This window comes from Monosiga brevicollis, genomic scaffold, assembly GCF_000002865.3.
Source record: "Monosiga brevicollis MX1 MONBRscaffold_6 genomic scaffold, whole genome shotgun sequence".
NCBI lineage: Eukaryota > Choanoflagellata > Craspedida > Salpingoecidae > Monosiga > Monosiga brevicollis.
The window spans coordinates 1,416,121-1,434,453 of record NW_001865043.1 but is presented as its reverse complement, the minus strand read 5'-3'; the positions used below and the strand labels follow the sequence as shown (position 1 = coordinate 1,434,453).

At 56.1% G+C, this 18,333-nt stretch overlaps 6 protein-coding genes across 6 annotated transcripts; 2 read left to right on the top strand and 4 right to left on the bottom strand.

Moving 5' to 3' along the window:
- Nucleotides 1-96: 96 nt before the first annotated feature.
- On the top strand, nt 97-1,249 carry MONBRDRAFT_16194 (uncharacterized protein; the record flags this gene model as incomplete). The annotated part of the gene is made up of 4 exons (XM_001744754.1): nt 97-364; nt 476-531; nt 673-801; nt 899-1,249. The coding sequence occupies 4 exons, from the start codon at nt 97-99 to the stop codon at nt 1,247-1,249; spliced, it is 804 nt and encodes a 267-aa protein (XP_001744806.1).
- Nucleotides 1,250-1,562: 313 nt separating this feature from the next.
- On the bottom strand, nt 1,563-3,418 carry MONBRDRAFT_16095 (uncharacterized protein; the record flags this gene model as incomplete). The annotated part of the gene is made up of 6 exons (XM_001744554.1): nt 1,563-1,724; nt 1,859-2,137; nt 2,263-2,860; nt 2,950-3,049; nt 3,144-3,167; nt 3,268-3,418. 6 exons carry the CDS (start codon nt 3,416-3,418, stop codon nt 1,563-1,565), a joined length of 1,314 nt encoding a protein of 437 aa, XP_001744606.1.
- A 700-nt stretch (nt 3,419-4,118) lies between these two features.
- On the top strand, nt 4,119-6,438 carry MONBRDRAFT_31948 (uncharacterized protein; the record flags this gene model as incomplete). The annotated part of the gene is made up of 5 exons (XM_001744753.1): nt 4,119-4,261; nt 4,335-5,531; nt 5,784-6,010; nt 6,095-6,180; nt 6,255-6,438. The coding sequence occupies exons 1-5, from the start codon at nt 4,138-4,140 to the stop codon at nt 6,436-6,438; spliced, it is 1,818 nt and encodes a 605-aa protein (XP_001744805.1). The 5' UTR covers nt 4,119-4,137.
- A 308-nt stretch (nt 6,439-6,746) lies between these two features.
- MONBRDRAFT_24439 (uncharacterized protein) lies at nt 6,747-7,571 on the bottom strand (the record flags this gene model as incomplete). Its single annotated transcript, XM_001744553.1, has 3 exons — nt 6,747-7,030; nt 7,059-7,311; nt 7,395-7,571. 3 exons carry the CDS (start codon nt 7,569-7,571, stop codon nt 6,747-6,749), a joined length of 714 nt encoding a protein of 237 aa, XP_001744605.1.
- Nucleotides 7,572-8,533: 962 nt separating this feature from the next.
- MONBRDRAFT_18583 (uncharacterized protein) lies at nt 8,534-10,328 on the bottom strand (the record flags this gene model as incomplete). Its single annotated transcript, XM_001744552.1, has 9 exons — nt 8,534-8,718; nt 8,833-8,917; nt 9,027-9,078; nt 9,173-9,235; nt 9,381-9,501; nt 9,609-9,667; nt 9,796-9,845; nt 9,938-10,005; nt 10,141-10,328. The coding sequence occupies 9 exons, from the start codon at nt 10,326-10,328 to the stop codon at nt 8,619-8,621; spliced, it is 786 nt and encodes a 261-aa protein (XP_001744604.1). The 3' UTR covers nt 8,534-8,618.
- A 1,143-nt stretch (nt 10,329-11,471) lies between these two features.
- On the bottom strand, nt 11,472-17,666 carry MONBRDRAFT_36614 (uncharacterized protein; the record flags this gene model as incomplete). The annotated part of the gene is made up of 7 exons (XM_001744551.1): nt 11,472-11,716; nt 11,890-13,088; nt 13,252-14,496; nt 15,716-15,940; nt 16,030-16,421; nt 16,658-16,853; nt 16,996-17,666. 7 exons carry the CDS (start codon nt 17,664-17,666, stop codon nt 11,472-11,474), a joined length of 4,173 nt encoding a protein of 1,390 aa, XP_001744603.1.
- Between the last annotated feature and the right edge of the window lie 667 nt (nt 17,667-18,333).

Sequence of the window (18,333 nt, the reverse complement as noted above, 5' to 3'; positions counted from 1 at the left end):
GGTTCGGCGCGAGTCGGCTTGGCCCTCGCCGCTGGTGGCCTTACCGGTGCCGCTGTTTTGGGCTCGGGTGTCGCCGATTGCTCCTGGTACAACCCCATGTCCTGGTTTGCTGCCAGTGTGGACTGGCAGAGCGTTCGTGCCGACATTGAGGAAGCCATTGATAACAACGACATCGATGGCCAGGCCCCCGGCCCCCTCCTCCTCCGCCTCGCGTGGCATTGCTCTGGCACCTACGACAAGGAGACGGGCACCGGTGGCAGCAACGGCGCGACCATGCGCTTTGCGCTCGAGTCGGATGATCCCGCCAACGCCGGCCTTCAAAAGGCGCGCAACCTCCTTGAGCCCATCAAGGCCAAGTATCCCGGTTCGCATCCGTCGTCTTGCCGCGCATATCTCGCCTTTCCCCGTTTTTTTTTTGTTTTTTTTTTCAGCGAAATCTGTCTCATGGCCCCATGGATTGCCCCGTACCTTGCAGGCATGACTTTTGCCGATCTCTACACCTTTGCCGGCAAGGTGGCCGTCGAGTCGATGGTAAGCCCTGTCCATCCCGTAATGATGGCGACAGTGATGTTGTTGCCGTCGCCGGCGCTGTTCCCTTTCTTGATGTCCCCAGCCTCGTCTTCTTCGTCGCATGTTACAATCTCACCCTTGCCTTGACGTTCCCTTCACCAGGGTGGTCCCGAGATTGCCTGGAAGCCGGGCCGCTCGGATGCCGCTGATGAGACCTTCTGCCCTCCCAACGGCCGCCTGCCCGATGCCACCCAGGGTGCTGCCCACATCCGCCAGGTCTTCTACCGCATGGTACGTAACAAACCATGACCTCACGTTGAGTCGTTGCACCGCTGAGGCTTGCAGCAGTCTGATGAGACAAACAAACACCCCCAAAAAATTGCCATAGGGCTTCAACGATCAGGAAATTGTTGCGTTGGTGGGGGCCCACACCGTGGGCCACTGCCACAAGGACCGCTCCGGCTTTGATGGACCTTGGTCCTTTGGCCCCTACAGCTTCGACAACGACTTTTTCCGCCTGCTCTTTGACGAGACCTGGACCGTGCGCCCCAACTTCAAGCCCACTCAGTACGAGGACTCGACCGGCAAGCTAATGATGCTGCCCACCGATCTGGCCATTGTCCAGGATCCCAAGTTCCGCCAGTGGGCTCGCAAGTACGCTGACGACATGGACCTTTTCCACCGTGACTTTGCCGCCGCTTTTGCCAAGCTAATGGACCTCGGCGTGCCGCGTCGTTAAATTGCGAGCGTTGTCGAGCCACGCCAGTCTTGAACGCCTGGTCTGACGATCGCTTCTTTCTTAATACTTTCGGTTTCTTGATGTGTTTTCTTTTGGGCGGCTTGATCTTTTGCCGTTCTTTTTGCTTGTCAGTAGTGCGTCGAGTTGACGTGCCTTCTAACCCACCTCCTCAATTGATCGTCACCATGATCATCATCCATCATCATCATCATCATCATCATCCATGTCTTCAATTTAGTTTGTCGGGAGTGACAAGAGGAACCGGGCCAGCGTATGTGCACCGATGGCCAGAACAGTGTCGCAAAGACCATCCCTACAGTTCATCCTTGCCGTCGTCAAGCTCGACGTCATCGAGGTCAGAGAGATCAAACTCCTCCTCAAAGGCCTCTTCCGGCCCGTCAGAACCATCCCAGGGCTCGACCTTCTCCACCGTCGGCATGCCAGGCAGGTTGGCAGTGGCTTGACGACCCGTCAACTACATGAATGAATCGAAGGGAAAACACGACCAACCACAGTGAGCAATTGGGTCGGCCAGCTATCCCCTTGTTTGCCCCTTTGCTTTGACCCCATTTCCCCTTGAGAACTAGAGCAGGTCAGCACCAATCGTACCAGGCGCCCAACAAAGTCGCTGATGCTATCCTCAGTGTATGCACCGCGCATGGTGGCGAAGCGCTCCTTCTTGGCATTGACGGCAACCAGGGCTGGATAACCAAAACCTCCGACGTCCAAAGCAGCCTCAAGAGCAGGCTGAGTGCCAGCAGCGGCCCACACCCAACCGAAGGGACGGCGCTTGTACTTTTCCGCCATGTCCTTCTGCAACTCGATCAGAGCGTTGCGGCCCTCGGCCTTGGTATCCAGAATGTCTGGCACAAACGTGATAAAGCACAGCTAAACACCCCCAAAAAAATAACGACAGCGAGTGACCACCCCTCATGAGCGAAAGAGCGTCATCAATGTTTCTGAAAGTCTGGGGGCTCCCTCCACCATCAAAAGGATTTAGGCCGACGACAAACCTGGTGATCCGTGCACGAAGAAGCAAAGGCCGAATTGTCGGCAATTTCCACGACCTCGGGTGCCGGCTTGGTCTCGAGGAGCTTGGACTTGGCGTACTCGACAAAGTCCGAGGCCGAGCGACCAGCCGGGTAGTCCTCAGTCTCCCCAGATTTAGGGCCAGCGGGAAACACCTTGATCGTAGGGTAACCTTGCACACCGTATTGAGCGGCCAGGCTTTGTTCCTGGGTGGCGTCAACGTTGACAAAGCGCACGGGCTCGTTCTTGAGTTCACGGGCAGCCTTCTCGTACTCGGGGTGAAGACGCTGGCAATGACCGCACCAGGGAGCAGTAAAGGCCACAATGACGAGATCCTCGGTTCCAAGGACATCGCTTCCAAATGAAGAGCCTGAAGCCTCAATGACATTCTTGCCACCGCTGCCACTGCCACTGCGGCTGCCAGAGCCGCTGCTCCTGCCGCTGCTCTTACCACCCATGCGAGCGTTGGCGACTGCGCGAACCTCGTTCAGAGCAGCATCCACCAGTGCCTTGGCCGTGCGCTGGCTGTTGAAATCTGAGGGATGCTGTTTGTCAGCACCAAAGATTTTGATGGTCGGGAAGCTAAACAAGCGCAGCGCGAGCTCATGAGCCAAGGGGGTAACCAGTATCCAGCAACAAGCGCGAGAGCACTGCAGTCACCACGCGCGTACCCTTGCACATTGTAAGGACCACCCAGGCTCTGGTGCTGGGTCATGTCCACGTTGGCAAACTTGACGATGCCCTTCAGGGCAGCAGCAGCCTTTTGATATTCTGCGAAAGAGAAAGTCCGAGGCAAATGGCATGAGGCCACGGTCGCATGGTCGTCACAGGCTGCATCAAAACGCCTGCGCTTGGCCAAACTTACCGGGCTTGAGGCGCTGGCAATGGCCTAAATACGGACAAAGTCAAAAAAAGGGGGGCGGGACATGAGCAGAGCTTATGCGAGAACCGTCCGCGTTCCTGGATCGCCCGCCGCTAGTTTTACGCACCACACCAAGGAGCAGTAAAGGCGGTCACGTAGATTTCGTCGCTCTTGAGCATGGCCTTGAAGCTAGACGGATCAAGCTCCAGCACATCGTTGGCTGCCGTCACAGCCGGCACGAGGGCGGCCAGCGCCACAAGCGCCAGCACCGCCAGCATTCCAGATCGCCACATCTTTGCAATTTCAATCTAGCCACCAGCCCAAACCCAGCATCACAATGAGCAACAACACCCATACAGCCTTTACACCTCCCTCCCTCCCGCCCAGCCTGCTCCACGCGCCGTCCAGAAGGGGCCACGATGCCATATCGCCCTCGTCCAATCACTGGCACATACCAGAACAGAAAAGAAAAAAATGTTGATGTTGCAATAACATCTATATCTTCTACAAAAACATTTCTTATGAATACGTTATCACCTTATACACTTCAACAATTAGTGTGATATGCTCTGCACAAACTCGAGCATTATACCTGTCTTTTTTCTGACAACAGAGCTTCCGTGACGTGTCGCAGTCTAGATGACTATAAACTCTGACCCCAAGCCTGGCGACTTCCAGCAGCATCCGCCACTCAAATGTAAAATACTTTTATATTTTGAAAGGTGGTATCAAGTAAAATACTTTTTCTCAGTCTCCGATGTCGCAATCGTAACGGACACAAAAACGAATTATGAGAGAGAGATAGAGAGTGTGTGTGTGAGAGGAAGAGAGCGCCAACGCGGCAAATGCTCGGCGGGGCTGGGAGCTGGCACCTGCCCTTCTTGATCCCATATCAGCTCATACCGTCTAGCCTCAGATGTCAATCTTATAATGTGTTTGATCGGTCCATGATTTCATTTTTATACTGATCCTTTCCTCAGAGTTCACCGTCATCATCATGGGGCCCTGGGAGCTGGTGATTGGCCTTGGCCTTGCGACGCCTCTCCTGGTCCTTGCCGCGCGCTGGTTGGGGCGCAACCTGTACATCGGCACGAAGAAGTGGCGCTACGCTAGCGCACTGGGTGGGTGCCCGTCGCTTGCTTGATGATGTGTCCGATCAGCTCAATGGATTTGATGGATTGGCCCGCCCCGTAGAGCTTGGCTTTATGGATCGCTGGTACGCTGGCAGTCATGATGCTCGCAATGTGGTGGCCTTTGGCTTATGCCTGCATCTACAAACTCGAAAGCACATTCACGATGACCAGGTTTGGCATAAAGCCCTTCAGCAAGCTCTGATGGCCTGCCTCGCCGAGTTTCCCCTTCTCCGGTGTTCCTTTGCCCGCGACGCGGCTCGCGAACCGCGTGCCTTTACACCGTTGCCGGATCTCCCAACGGCTGCACACGAAGCAATTTTTATTCATGCTCTACCCGAGACTCGTGTCAGCCCTGCGCAAGACAGCGCAGACGCCGATGACGATGCGCAACGCCTCAATGAGCTTGTGGATCGCCTCAACCAGGAGCCATTCCTGCCCGACGCTCTGCAATGTCAGCTGCACCTACTGCGCAGCCGCTGTTCCAATCGCACCGTCACCGTTGTCCTCAAAATTCACCACGCCATTGCCGATGGTATCGGAGCTACCGCTTTGGCCCCTCGTCTTTTGCAGTGCCTGGACCAGGCTTTAGCCCATCCCGACCAGCTGCCCGATTCCGTGGCGCACACCTATGAGGAGCTCAGCATGCCCATGGAAACTGCTCTCGACATGCGTCCCTCACTCCATCAGGTGCTCACCGAGGTCCTGTATGACCAATGGCCCAATTTGCGACCCGCTGAGCAGCATTGGCTTGGTCCCTCCGATGACCCCGCGCGTGCGGGCCACGCACAGCGCCGGCCAGCCCACACCATGCTTCGCTTCACCCCATTGGAGACGGCCCAGCTGCAGGCCTTGGCTCGCCGTCAGGGCACCACCGTCAACGGCCTCATGATGAGTGCTGCTGCCATCGCCACAACTGCGTTCGCGCCTTCCACCAAACTGGGGCACCACCACCCCGTGCAGATCAGTTGCGTGGCCAACCTGCGCCCCTTCTGTCGACCCATCCCTACACCTTGGTCCTTGCGTGCTTATCTCAGCACCGTGGATATACCCGTTACCTTGCACGACCATGAGCCGGCTTGTGCCGTGGCCCGCATGCTTCAACAGCGTACGCGGGCTGAGGTTGCAAACGCCGGTCGCTTAGTCGGTCTCCTTCAATTCGTCTCTGGCAGCTTTGTGGATCTTATGCGACGCTTGGCACAGCGTTCGCCTAACGGACGCCGTACTACCACAGGCGTCTCCAATCTTGGATTTGTGCGCGGTATGTCCCTTGGCGCTATGCCAGATTCAACATTTTCCTTTTTCCACCCCGCTCTTTTTCTTTTTCTTTTTCTTTTTCCTGCTACCCTCTGAACGACATTTCCAGCTCGTGACGTGTTCGGTTGAATCCTTGATATTCGATTATCTCTAAAATGCTTTTATTCGGCCAGTGTGTTTTCCAAGAGAGCTTGACGCTTGCAGTCAGACTAATCGGCTCATGCCCGGCTCTTGTCCTTCGCTCGCAAACTCGTAGAGCTCCAGTTGAACGGCGCAGCCATCGAGCTCAAGTCGGTCGACTTTGTTCAAAGCAATCATGCCGATGGCCCCGTCTTCAATATCTCCGTTATCACGGCTGGAACCGGCGCCATGAGTATTCAGGCGGCTTGGACACGACCAATCACCTCCGACGCGGATGGTCGAGAATTTGGTGCCCTGTTACGTCGAACTCTTGACACCATGCTGTCCAACCCGGGCGTGACCGTCGGTGCTGTGCTCGGCCCTGCCCGGGAATAGGAGCTCGCCTATTAGGCGCACCACTAGTTTGATTGGGTATTCGGTGGTTAGCATCGTTTGCATCACGTGCCGGACAACGCCTCTGTCCTTCTGTTCACGCAATTCAGTTGGGAACTTAAGTGCGACTTACCTCGGGGGTTAGTGGCAGCGCGCACAACCTCTGCAACTGTAACCCCGCACCCAGCCTCCAGTGCTTGCCGGGCTGCCTCAGGGGACAGATCCTAGTCAACGCAGCACCACAGCTCAGAGAAAGGGCACATCCTAGGCAGGATTCTGCCGAAACTGCAGACTCAGACCCCACCCCACAGCGCAAAGTTGGGTGCCCCACCCACAACAAGCAGCGCTATACCTCTGTTGGATTGACCCAGCCAGAGATGGGCACGCTGGGAACGTGAGGCCCGTGTGTGGATACAAGGCCGCTGGCCACAAAGGCTGCCTATTCACCAGTCCAGCCAGGCACCACATCGGAATTGATCCATGAGTTGGAAGTACGCTCTGCAGACCGTTGTCATGAACCACTGGCGTGCTGCAAAACACCCCCTCGACAGAAAAAAAAAAAAAAACGTGAAGCACATGTGTGCACGGACCAAAGCTTCCAAGCGCTGCTCTTGTTCATCAATCCGAGGTGTGGGCAGCCAAACGTTGCTTGAGATGGATGCAGTCTCAGCCACAACTTCGTGCCACATTTGATGGGGAACAAACATTAGATCCCCCGGTTGCAGGTGCACCTCAAACACGGCTTTGGGATGCGCGCGGCGTAGCTCTTGGAGCGAGGTGATGGCATATACGGTAGATTCCTCCCACGGAACTCGGGTGGCTTGCACTTCAGACGCATTGGGTGCGGCCACCAGCCAGCGTTTGGTGCCGTGGTGCTGTGCAACGATATTGCAGCCATAGACGTCGTAATGACCATGGGTGGTGGCGCCAGCGGTGCCACACCAGAATGCACCTTGGTCACGAAGGACAGTCTCTGGAAGATCACAGACACTGGACCACGAGGCCAATAGCGTCGCACAGAGTGGAGCAGGTAAATCACGCCACCAAATGTACGAGGCATAGCCCCAGTAGTGGGCGGGATCAAACTCTTCTGCTGCGAGCTTGCCCGTCGTCTTAGCCCGCTTTGTGGCCGATGCTGCTGGCGAATCACCAGCGGCAGCAATGCTTGACTGCACCCAGTGCACAAAGTCCTGCAATGGCAAGCGCCGTGCCTCTGCCAACCCTTCCCAGGCAGGCTGATCGTGCCGATAGAACTTGACCGGCACGGTGCTCTGCCCAGGCACGGCGGCATGGCTTGATGAGACGAGGCTCAGGTGTGGCACACGCAAACTGGGTCCCTCGCCAAAGAGCGCACCTCAATCGTCAGCAGATCTGCCCAGCCCAAGCGCAGATCATGCCAAACCTTGGCCCCACCTCGCCACACACACAAACGCTCCCCATACAGGGCAGCTCGAAAGTCCGTCTCAGACACACACTCGCACAGCCAGTCGGGCCAGCCCTCGGGCCTCGAAGGAGTTGATGAGGTGCTCATGTTGTTGGCCACAAAATGCTGACAATTGTTTCAAGAAATGCTGACAATTATTCCAAAAAGTCTGACAAAGCGAAAAAAATATTTCGGAATGGCTCAAAAAAAATATTATTATTATTATTATTTCGGAATTTCAGGCGCCATGGTGTGTGAGTCTGCGTCTGGTGTCAGCGTCGCATATCGAAGATCAAGCTGACTACACTGTGATGGTGTGACGCGGTCGTTCCAGCTCAAAACTCAACGGCCATGCCGTTGAGATCACTTTTGCTAACATTTACTTTCTCGCCAGTTTGCTTTCTGCAGCCGCCAACGTCATGGCGGAAGGCACGGAACGAACGTGCACTGATGCCGCTTTGTCGGCAGAGCCACTGCAGCAGCCTGCTATGAATCTCCAGCCAGATCTCTACTCTTTTGACCCTGAATGGGAGCAGGAGGTGCGCGACGTATTGGCAGGAAGAAGGAAACCTTACCATCGAAAGCGACCGCGCCGACCTCGCCAATCCGACAAGGGCTTCATCGAGCCAAAGCGGCCCGTGGGCCGGCCAAAAAAGCGAATCAAAGAAGTCCAAAACTCAGCCAAAAAAACAGCGCTTGATGCCCAGTAGAGGAACGAGGGCTCATTTTACGCCGCATCCTCTGCTGTTCAGACCAGCGCTCCTTCATCGCCAGTTCATGAAATCCTGCCGGAAGAACAGCCGCAGCCCGAAGGCAGAGACTGTGAGCGACTTGCACACAGCGTCGCACTCAGCAGCTGCCGAAGATGAGTCGGAAGCTGGTGTGATGACAGATCAGGGTTAGGATTCGGAAGTGATGCTCGCTAGTGCCTGAGGGTTCACATGGCAGTTTGCACCCCCACCCCCGCCCCCCCTCTGTGTGTGAGGAGCGACCGACAGTATCGGTGTGTCGGCACTTGCCACATCTTTCGATTGAAAGTTGCCATGGATGTCGTCTCATGTGCAAGGGTTGTCTGAAATTTCAATTTGTTTCTTTTTTTCCTCTACCCGACATGCATGAAAACACCCACAAGACAATGTCCAGCAGAGCAAGCTACTAGGTACGGCGTGGTGGAGGAGCGCGCAACCCAGAGCGGTTGCCTCCTTTACGGCGCAGGAATACCCACATGGCCAGGGTGATGGCTGAAATCGAATACCTGTCATTAGATCAGGAGACGAAGCGCGCGTGAGCTAGAGCCAACCCTTCAACCGACCATCACGGAACCGTTTGGCTGTGGCTGATCGAATGTTCAGGCCGCATCGCGACTTACCAGGTGATAATGTAGGACAAGTGTTCGTTGCGCACCGTAATGTTGGTCTGCCCGCCCAGCGGGAAGCCGCCTGGCGGCGTGCATTCTATTCGACAGATGGTATCGGGGTTAGCTCGGCTGGTCCTTGCGCTCGGCAGTGCATAAGGCAGAAGAGAGACTCTCATGCTGCCAAGGCGAGTCAGCGCCATCCATACCAGCGGTGGCATCAATCAACACAGGCAGCGCGCTTCGGTTACTGGCCATGGTCTAATGAACGGAGTGCACTGAGACGAGGGGACATGGACAAAGGGACCTCCCGGGGACAAGGACGAAGCTGAGGTCTGATGTGAGTGCAACTTACAAACACGTCAATCCAGTACCACGTGTTTTGCTCAGGATGGTTGTCGGGCACAAAAGCCGTTTGCTGCAAAGTGCAACAAATCAAAGAGTCACAAGGCCCGTGAGAAGAGAAGGCAGCCCAAAATAAACAACGATGCAATGGTGGCATTCAATATCAATGGGCAAAAGTGCGAGCCGAGGAACGATGGCACTGATCCGCATACACGCACCGACTCGCCATGGCGAACAATGCCTTCGAGGCGAACCGTGCCCTCCACTTGGCCAGCCGCTCGCTTGTGGGGAGGCGCTTGTGCCTCAGGGACAAAGCCGCGGTTCACCAAAATCACCTCACTATCTCGAGGCCAAACAGTCCACATATAAGTAGCAAGCAGTCGGAGCTGATGAGGGCTTTGGCGGTGCTTGCATAGACTTGAAACACTACCACTCCTAACCCTTACCCGGTGTCAGCGAGACGAAAGGGAGTGATGACCTGGACACCTGCCTCGGGCAAATCCGCCTGTACAGCGTGCGTGGCAAGAGCAGGTATTTGAAAAATGGCGTGCAAACTAGCCAAGCGGGCTCGAACGAAGCACAGCACCATCTACCCGGCTTGAAGACCAGGTTTGAAGCGAGCATACAACGTACCATGCCGCTGAAGACCTCTCGCGTTACGGTTCGTGGACCCACCAACATTTCTAACCCCAGCAGAGAGTAAATGTGACGACTTGCAGGCAGCCACAGCAGGAATCGCCCGGACAAGACACCCATTCGAGCGAGCTGGCCAAACCTTGGTCATGTAGAAAGGTGCCCGTCACCGCGACGCGTTCATATTCCATATGCGCCAAATCAGCTGGGCTGCGTTTACGAGAGGAGACAATACAAACCGGCCCATGCGCAGATGAGCCAGATGGGATTTGAGCCACCAGTCGTTGTCAAACGGCCTCAAGACTCAGCAGCCGAGGAAAAACAGAATGCAGTCATTGCACGCACTTGGTTGGCAGCGCGGCTGGCTCCTTGGAGAGCTTGGCTTCCAGCGTGGCAATAAGCTCCTCCTTCTGTTGTTTCCGAAAGATTTGCCAAGTGCCAAGGCCAAAGGTTACGACGGGAACGGACAAAAGTGCCCAGTAGAGGCCACCACCTCTTTTACTGGCCGCTGCCACCGAGCTGCTTGTTGCCATGTGGTGAGTCTGCTGCGCAGCGCCCATGCGCCAATGCGCACGGAGGCCGCGCAAGCCTTGCCGCAGCCACAACGAGCTCATAACGCCAAGTGACGACTCCAAAGATGACGCCTGGAAGCAATAACCGGACTACCTGTCGGAGCGAATCCTTGAGGAAAGAGTGGCCAGAGACGAGGTGTGAGGACTTGAGTAGGCAGCAATCCGTCCCCAAATCAAACAAATGCTAGCGGTTGAGCGATGATGCCCAAGAACCCAGTGAGGGAGGAGGGGGTTGCAACAAGTTGCAGCCGGACGCAACTGTCAGAAGGCAGACGACGCCGTCATTGACCGCGCCCAGAGCCAGCCGCCAGCGACGCCTCCCTCTCCCCTATCTAACCTACCCCCCCCCCCTCCACCCAACTCTCGACACTTTTCCTAACCCCCGTCCCCACTGCCAGACTGCCCTTGCACTCGCGCACCACCCCAGTCACTTGCTCCCCGCCGTCAGCGGCTCTCGGATCCGAACCTTTTTATTCTTTCTTGTCTCTTGCTTAAAATGTCTGACAATCCTTCTGACGTTCGTGCACGTCCTCTCTCTTGTTTTTCTCCTTCTCAAAATTTAATTCATCTCTCTATCTAACTTAACTCTAACTAACCATCTCTCGCCCCTCCGCTGTCTTTCCTCGCTCTCCTCTCGTCTATCTGACCCCTATCTTAGTCGGGGGTTGTGGTGCTACCACCGTCATTTCTACTACTTCTACGACCAGGACCTACGACTGGTTGTTGTTGCTGTGGTGGTCATGGTCGTGCATCAATCGAATGGTCAATGATGGCTGAAGTCAAGGTGGGAAGGAGTCATCAACTCGGCTGGCATCGTGCGCGTGTCACGCTTCACAAACACAAATCGGATCCAAAAACAGCGCCACAAGAATTAGATGCCACACGGGGGTTCACAGGTAGGTCAATCACAGTTAACAAGAGTCTGGGACGAAAACAACGCACAAGTCAACAAGGCCTGAAGCCGAACAAGGTTCCAGACACTGGACAGCATATCCCCGGCATGGCCTGCGGGATTGGCCTCGCTACCTGGTCACGAAAACAACGCGCCGGAAGTCAAGGCTACACGGTAAAAATTGACAGAAAGAGTGGAGGGACGAGCCAAGCCTACACGGTTGTGGTGCGCATCTGACTAAGGCCCGATGACGCCAAGTGGCGGTCATTGCGCCGCTTGAGCTTGACCAGCCGCGCCTCGGCAGCCTGCGCATGCTGGCGGCGGGCTCGCCGAAATTGCAGGTACATGATCACAACGGCTACAAGTAGAATTCCAGCCGCAGAACCCATGGCCACGGCCAGAATGATTGCCAACTGATCATGGTTGTTCGAAGATCGTCGCGTGGTGTACACGTAGCCTAAAATACCAGAGACGAGCAATAAGCAAGCATCAGGCTACACCCGTTGATCCGCAAAAGCCCCCAGATGACGTGCCCTCTGAGAATTAAGTCTCATCCCGTTGATGTTCATGGCCATCCTGCCCACATTTTCTTTTCCACTGGCACGCGCCAGCCGATGTACAACGACTTACCCGTGGAATCAAATACGGTGCGAGCAAAAGCGGGTGAGTTGAACTCGCTGGCAAGCTCATCGTAGGAAAGACATCCACCACTCAATGTGCGCCGACAAGCTGCCAGCTTGAGCTGCACCGTACTGCCGCTGTCCTCTGCAACCTCGCCTTGCAGGGCAAACCCCACAATATCCTGCAGAATCAAGACCAGGCTGTAGCCATCAAGCGGCAGGAAGCCCTCGGTGGCCTGCAGCGTCAAATCCATCAGCATCGACTCGGGCTTTTGCACTGAGCACGTGTTGGTCCGGCAAGTGCCCATTTCGGCCGGCGGCACCTCCGAGTTACATGCAGACGCTTCCACCTCCACATCCTCCACCCCATTGTTGCAGATGCAAGCGTACGTGGTGGTGTCCTCACCGCCACCACAAGGCACCGAGCACACGGTCGTCCGTAGCTGGCTGACGTTGCACACCAACTGTGCCACGTCAAGAGTGCGAGCCAGCTGGCAAGCGGCATCACAGGTCGCACATTCCCCCTCGTAGCAAGTGCCGCTGTCTGCATCTCCGGCCGTGTGTGCACAGGGCATGTCGTTCGGAAGCGCCGCACAAGTTTCTCCGGCGTCGCTCCAGGCCGTCAGCAGCGCAGCGTCTCCTGGGCAGTTTGGTGTCAGCGGCCGGCATGTACCTCCCTCCTCGGTGCCATTTTGACACGCCGCCACGCATGGAGCCTCTTCCAGGAAGCAAGCAGAGAGGTTGAGGGCAGCGCAGGAGGCGGCGTGTGGCACAACGCAAATGCCACTCTGGCAGGTACCGCGCGGCACGCTGGCGGTCGAGCAATACAGCCCGTCCTCACGGACGGTGGGTTGGGGACATGTTGCAGAGCTGCCATCACAAACCGGAGCCTCGAGACAACCCGTCTCGTCGATGAAATCTGTGTCGCACACCGCTCCTTGCGGTAACAAAAGCTGGCCCAAACAGCAGCTCCCCGAGCCAACATCACAAGGATGAGGCTCCTCGAGGCAGCTGCCCTTGTTGTCCAGCACAGCAAGCATGCGATCAATGTTGCAGGAGGAGAACAGCCGAGCATTGGCATGGGTGTCGTCCAGCGGGACAGCTGGGTACATGATGTAGTTGCCACCCTGGCCGGCAGTAGGTGCGCAGCTTGATGAGCCAATCACGGCGTTGCATAGCTCGCTCTCGTCAGTCGAGGAGAGTTCACAACTAAGAAACAAGGCGACAGAATGTAAAAGAGCGGGCGAGGGGTCACGGCACGCGGTGAGTGAAACACTCGGGTCACTGAAATTCCTTTATTTTATTTTATATTTTCTTCTAAACCTCGTGACAAAATGAAGCAAAGGCCCAGCAAAAGTATGTCGCTACTCACGTATGACGGGCGCCAATGGTATGGCCAATTTCGTGTGTTGTGGAGAGCACGGTTTGCCACGCAGCCGTGTGCTGGGAGTTGGAGAGGCGAGTCGTGCTGACCCCAACATTGAGGGCGAGCGAGCTCACAGAAACGCTTGTACAGACCCCACCCAGGATGTCGCTGCGCGGCGAGGCCTCGATGGCCACCCCGAGGACACCCTGAAGATTCTCGTGGCTGAAGAGAAAATTGAGGCAGTTGGCGGAGAAGGTTTGAGCGCGAGAGCCATTGCGACTGGCCGCGACCAGCCACGTTTGATAGTTGTGTAAAAACGTTAGGCCGGCAACGCCTGCACCGTCACTGCCGCCGTCGCGCAAGTTGAGATTGTGGTGCACAAAAATGGCATTAATGCGTATAGCAAAGGAGCCGCGAAGATTGGCTTCGTCCTGAAAAATGCGGTCCACCTGGAACATGTAGTCGAGCATGCGGGCAGCGGCGAAGATGGCCTGCTGCGACCGGGAACCAAGGCCGCCCCAAGCGGCAACAAAGCTTGCGTCACAGTCCAGGGCCAGGCTGCAGGTCGTTTGGAGGCTGGAGGCGGGACCCGCTCGAGGCGTTCGCGGATGCGGAAAGGACGCATTGTCAGCATTGTCGGGCTCAGCGTAACGGAGGTCATGGGGTGCGGCGTGGAGGCAGTGCTGGGCTTGGGTGGAAAGTTGATCTGTGAGCTGGGCTCGAGTGCGACGCTCTGCTTCAGTAGCCGGGTCGTTTTCCAACTCTCGGGTCAAATTGAGGCTTGTGGCGTCGGCGCGCAGCGCCAAGACGCGGCCACTCTCGAGGTAGACAAAGCCATCAAAGAGGTAGTCGGCGCAAAGGCAGGCATCACGGCAGGTGCGAGTTACGCGAACGCTAGCGTAGACGCCAGCCTGGTGCCGCTCGGGGATGCGACCCGTCCACCACCGAGGTTGTTGTGGGCACGGGTTGGCGGTGGCTTCAACACCATGGGTGAGCTCCTGGTTGTCGGAGAAGACGGCGACGCCCTTTCCAAAGCGGGCATGGGGCTCCAGCTGCAATTCACCGTGAAGTAGGTCATGATTGTCGCCCACGGCCAGACAAACGTGGCCTGCCGGGCATGCTGCCTCTCCAACCACGGCACAGATCATCAACAAAGACCAAACATGAACCACAACGGCGCAAACGCGAATCGGGGCCATGGCTAAAGGTGCGCACTGGCGTCGCTCGAGGACGCGAGTGGCGCTTGGCACACTGAGGGCAGCAAGAATGAGGCGGCTGGAGGTGGCAGCAGGACCACGGCGTTGGGGCAAACGATGGAGAATGAAAGCACGCAGAGGCAGGCACAGGCGCTCTGCGTGCCGTTTTTTCCAAGGAAGCGATACGGGAAACTAAGAAAGGTGTGACCTTTAACTTTTGCGGCAACCGCAACCAGGGAGAGCTCAGCCCAACCTTGAGGGCGAGCAGAGAGAGAGAGAAAGAGTAAAAAAAAGGAGGAAATGGGTGGGCTCGGGCTATTTTTTTTTTTGGCGCAAGGCCGAACACGAAGTGCAGTTTGCACGCGTGCAGGCACCTTGACCTTCCCCGTGCTTCGTGGGTGAGCAGCGCAGTCCAAGCGGCGCAGCGCAAAGACCGATTCCAAGATGGGAGCAGGGAAAAGGCGCCGGCCCAAGGAATTTCGCAGCAGTGTCAGCTGCTCTGCTCTGGTCTCAGACCATTGCGACCAACGGCCAACCTCGATGGCCTACAAAAGGGGGAATGCGCAAGCAGCTAGAACAAGTCCCCGTTGCTGCTTGCTCCCGTCGGTTGGTCGGCAGCGCAAAAGCGGTTGCACTCTACATCTACCAATGCCGGGCAACAATCCCAACTGCACGGCGGATGAGCTCTCAAGCCATGCCCGCATGCGCTGAAAATAAGACGGAGTGTCAGTATGACCTTGGATTCAGTCCTTTGAACGACTCGAATGGCTCTTGCCCCTGTTGAGAGAGGATGTGTGTCTGCGTGTGTATGTGTGGATGTCAGACTGTCTGTCTCTGTCTCTGTCTCTGTCTCTGTCTCTGTCTCTCTCTCTGTGTCTCTCTCTCTCTCTCTCTCTCTCTCTCTCTCTCTCTCTCTCTCTCTCTCTCTCTCTCTCTCTCTCTCTCTCTCTGTCTCTGTCTCTGTCTCTGTGCCTGTCTCTGTGCCTGTCTCTGTGCCTGTGCCTGTCTCCGTCTCCGTCTCCGTTCTCCGTCTCCGTGTCTTATTATGGCCAAGTGCTTGCATGTCATGAGCTTCTTGTTATGGCTACCTTGTTACGGCTGTGGGAATGCCGATGGCAATCAGACCTGCACGTACACCTGCTTTCCGTTCCCCGCAATCTTACACACGCCTTGATACCCCTCCCCGTGTAGCAGCTGCGCATTCGGCCATATCCATCAGCTTGGATTCAGAGCAGCTGTGCAAAAGAGCTCACCGGCCCTCACCAATCCACTACATGGTCGCCGTGCTGCCTGGTGGTGGCGGCACGGAATTGGCCGGGAGGAAATCAAAATAGGACTGCACTACTGTCCGCCAGGCCTTGACGATGTCAGCCACGGTCTTGTGGGCTTCCGCTGCCGACGCAGCGGCCCAAAACTCGGGTGCCGCCTCTGCCACCAGTCTAAACAGCTTGCTGCGGCCCTCCACCAGCTCGGGTGCTTCCATGTACTCGCCCAGGCGCCTATGCAAAACGGAAACAGCATGGTCAGACATGTCTGAGGCAGCCCCACACACAGATATGCACTCGCGCTACTGGGCCCGCAAACATACTGCTGCCAACGGAAGCGAAAGTTCTCGTGGGCTTTAAGGTTCCGAATCTTGGCAAAGTCCACCTTGCCATCCTCGTCAAAATAGTCGGCCTTCGCCACAAGATAGATGAGAGCCGTCGAAGCTATGAAGCGATGATCAGCGTGCGTAATGCACAGATCCAAAATTGCCAGATTGTACTTGCCCGCGCGCCGCACGTTGGCCACGTGAAAACGCAGCAAGCATTTGATGTAGGTGCCATAAGGCACGGCCACGTCCGCCTTGCCATCCGTCACGGGCAAGTCTGGATCGTCCAGCAGCAGAACCTTGCCGTCTGCCCGGGACTTGCCATACCCCAGGCCCAGGAGCTTGTGGAAAAAGCGTTGTTGCAACAGCTTCATGCGCTGCATCAACTCCTGCGCCACGTACAAACATGATGGTATTGACATCGTGAAGTGCAGACTATTTACTACCCACGCCAGGTCAGAAAAAAAAAGGGGGGGGGGTGGGGGAGGGAGGAGCGAATTGCTGACTCGACAACATAGACGGGCACAAAAAAAATTGCAGACCCAGGCACAGCAAGAAAAGATTCGGACGAAATAAAATGAGAAGCCCTGAGTCGGCTTGTGCGACCTCTTAGCGCAAAACATACGTGGATCAGCGCCATGGATGCATGCTTTTGCTTGGCCAGATCGGGCAAAAACTGATATGGCGGCAATAAAGAGTTGATGGCCCGCAGCAAGTCATCAAAAGCCGGCATGACAAACCGCTGCGGGTCGGCCGACACGTCCCACTGCACCTGCTCCGGCTGATAGCCAGAGAAGATCAGCATGAGCAGTACTGGGCCCCTGTACGACCACCGCAAGTGCGCAAAGCGCAGTGAGCCAGGGCCATTTTCGAAGCACCATTGTGCATTCCATTGCCTGCCTCTAGACCTGTGAGCCCAGAGCTGGTCAAGACCCGACGGTGATGCGGCAAACCATGCCTTACGCTTTGAATTTGTCGTTGTAAAGTCGATGCAGGCCATCGTCCACCTCTTTGAGCGAAGAATGAATTTTGGACTTTTTACGTCTCGGTCGCCCCGCGGCAGCATCTGCGGTTGAGGTTGACCCCAAGTTGAGCGCACTGGGTATGCTCGCGTCAGGGCCTAGACCTGCGGACATGGGCATCTGCCCACCACCACCACCAGCAGCAGCAGCAGCAGCAGCACCGGCGTGTGTGCTGGCCACGGGTGTGGTAGGCTCGGCCAGTAGCTTTGCCAGCAAGGGAGACAGGTTTTGCAAAATGTCCATGGACACTAACATGGAGGACATGACAAGCTGGCGCTCCAGGTCGTTACCCGTCAGAAGCAGGCCCAGCCGCGTCGTCAGCGGCATTCGCAACGTCTTGAGGATGTTGCCTATCAACCCGTCATCCAAGCCCGTGTGCTTGAGCAGGAGTCGGAGATGCTCCTGGTTGGCCGTGGTTGCCGAACCCAGACGTCCCGGAGTTCCATGATGACCGTGTGTGTGCGGATGCACATGAGCATGCGCGTGCGCTCCATGTGAGCCCCCCACCAGCGCATCGGACTGCCCTGGCGCCGCCGCGCCAGGCAATTGAATTCCGTGATGCGAGCTGGCCACTACATCATCATCAAAGTTGGATGTGCTATCATCATTCATGCTCGCCCGTGGTACTGTGCCCCACCGGCAAGCCGCGTGCTCAATCAAGCCGTGCGCTCAACCAACGTCTCTTGTCCTTGTCCTTGCCCCGCTTCCAACGGCCGCGGCGAGAAGAGCCTTTGGACCCTCTGAGCGAGCTCAACGTCGATGTAACGGTCAACTCAACTCAAGTAGTAGGTTCCCTCCCAAGCGCTTGCCAAACAAATACCACCCAGAGACAAACACTGAAATGCGCTCAAGCTGAGAGGTGAATCGCAAAAAGAGGCAAAGAACCAGAGACAAAGAAGACAAGTGAGTCAAAAGCGTGAGATACAAAGGCAAAAATACACGATTCAAGAGACGAGTCAGAAGTGGAAAATCTAATAGAGACAAACAAACAAACGGGCCTTCAAACAGAGAGACACACCCCAGAAAGCTCCTTACCACACACACACACACACACACACACACACACACACACACACATTGAAGGGGCGGGCAGTGGTGGGTCGGGACGAATTGGGCTACGGATGCATCGCGCCATACGTTGTTGCTCACTCACTACCCAACAAAGTAGAATGCCAAAAAAAAAAAAAAAAAAATAAACGGGACGGCACGGTCGGTCTGATCTCAATTAGGATCTTGCACGGGATGACTCTTAAGGTGTTGAATGGCAAACATAAGATGT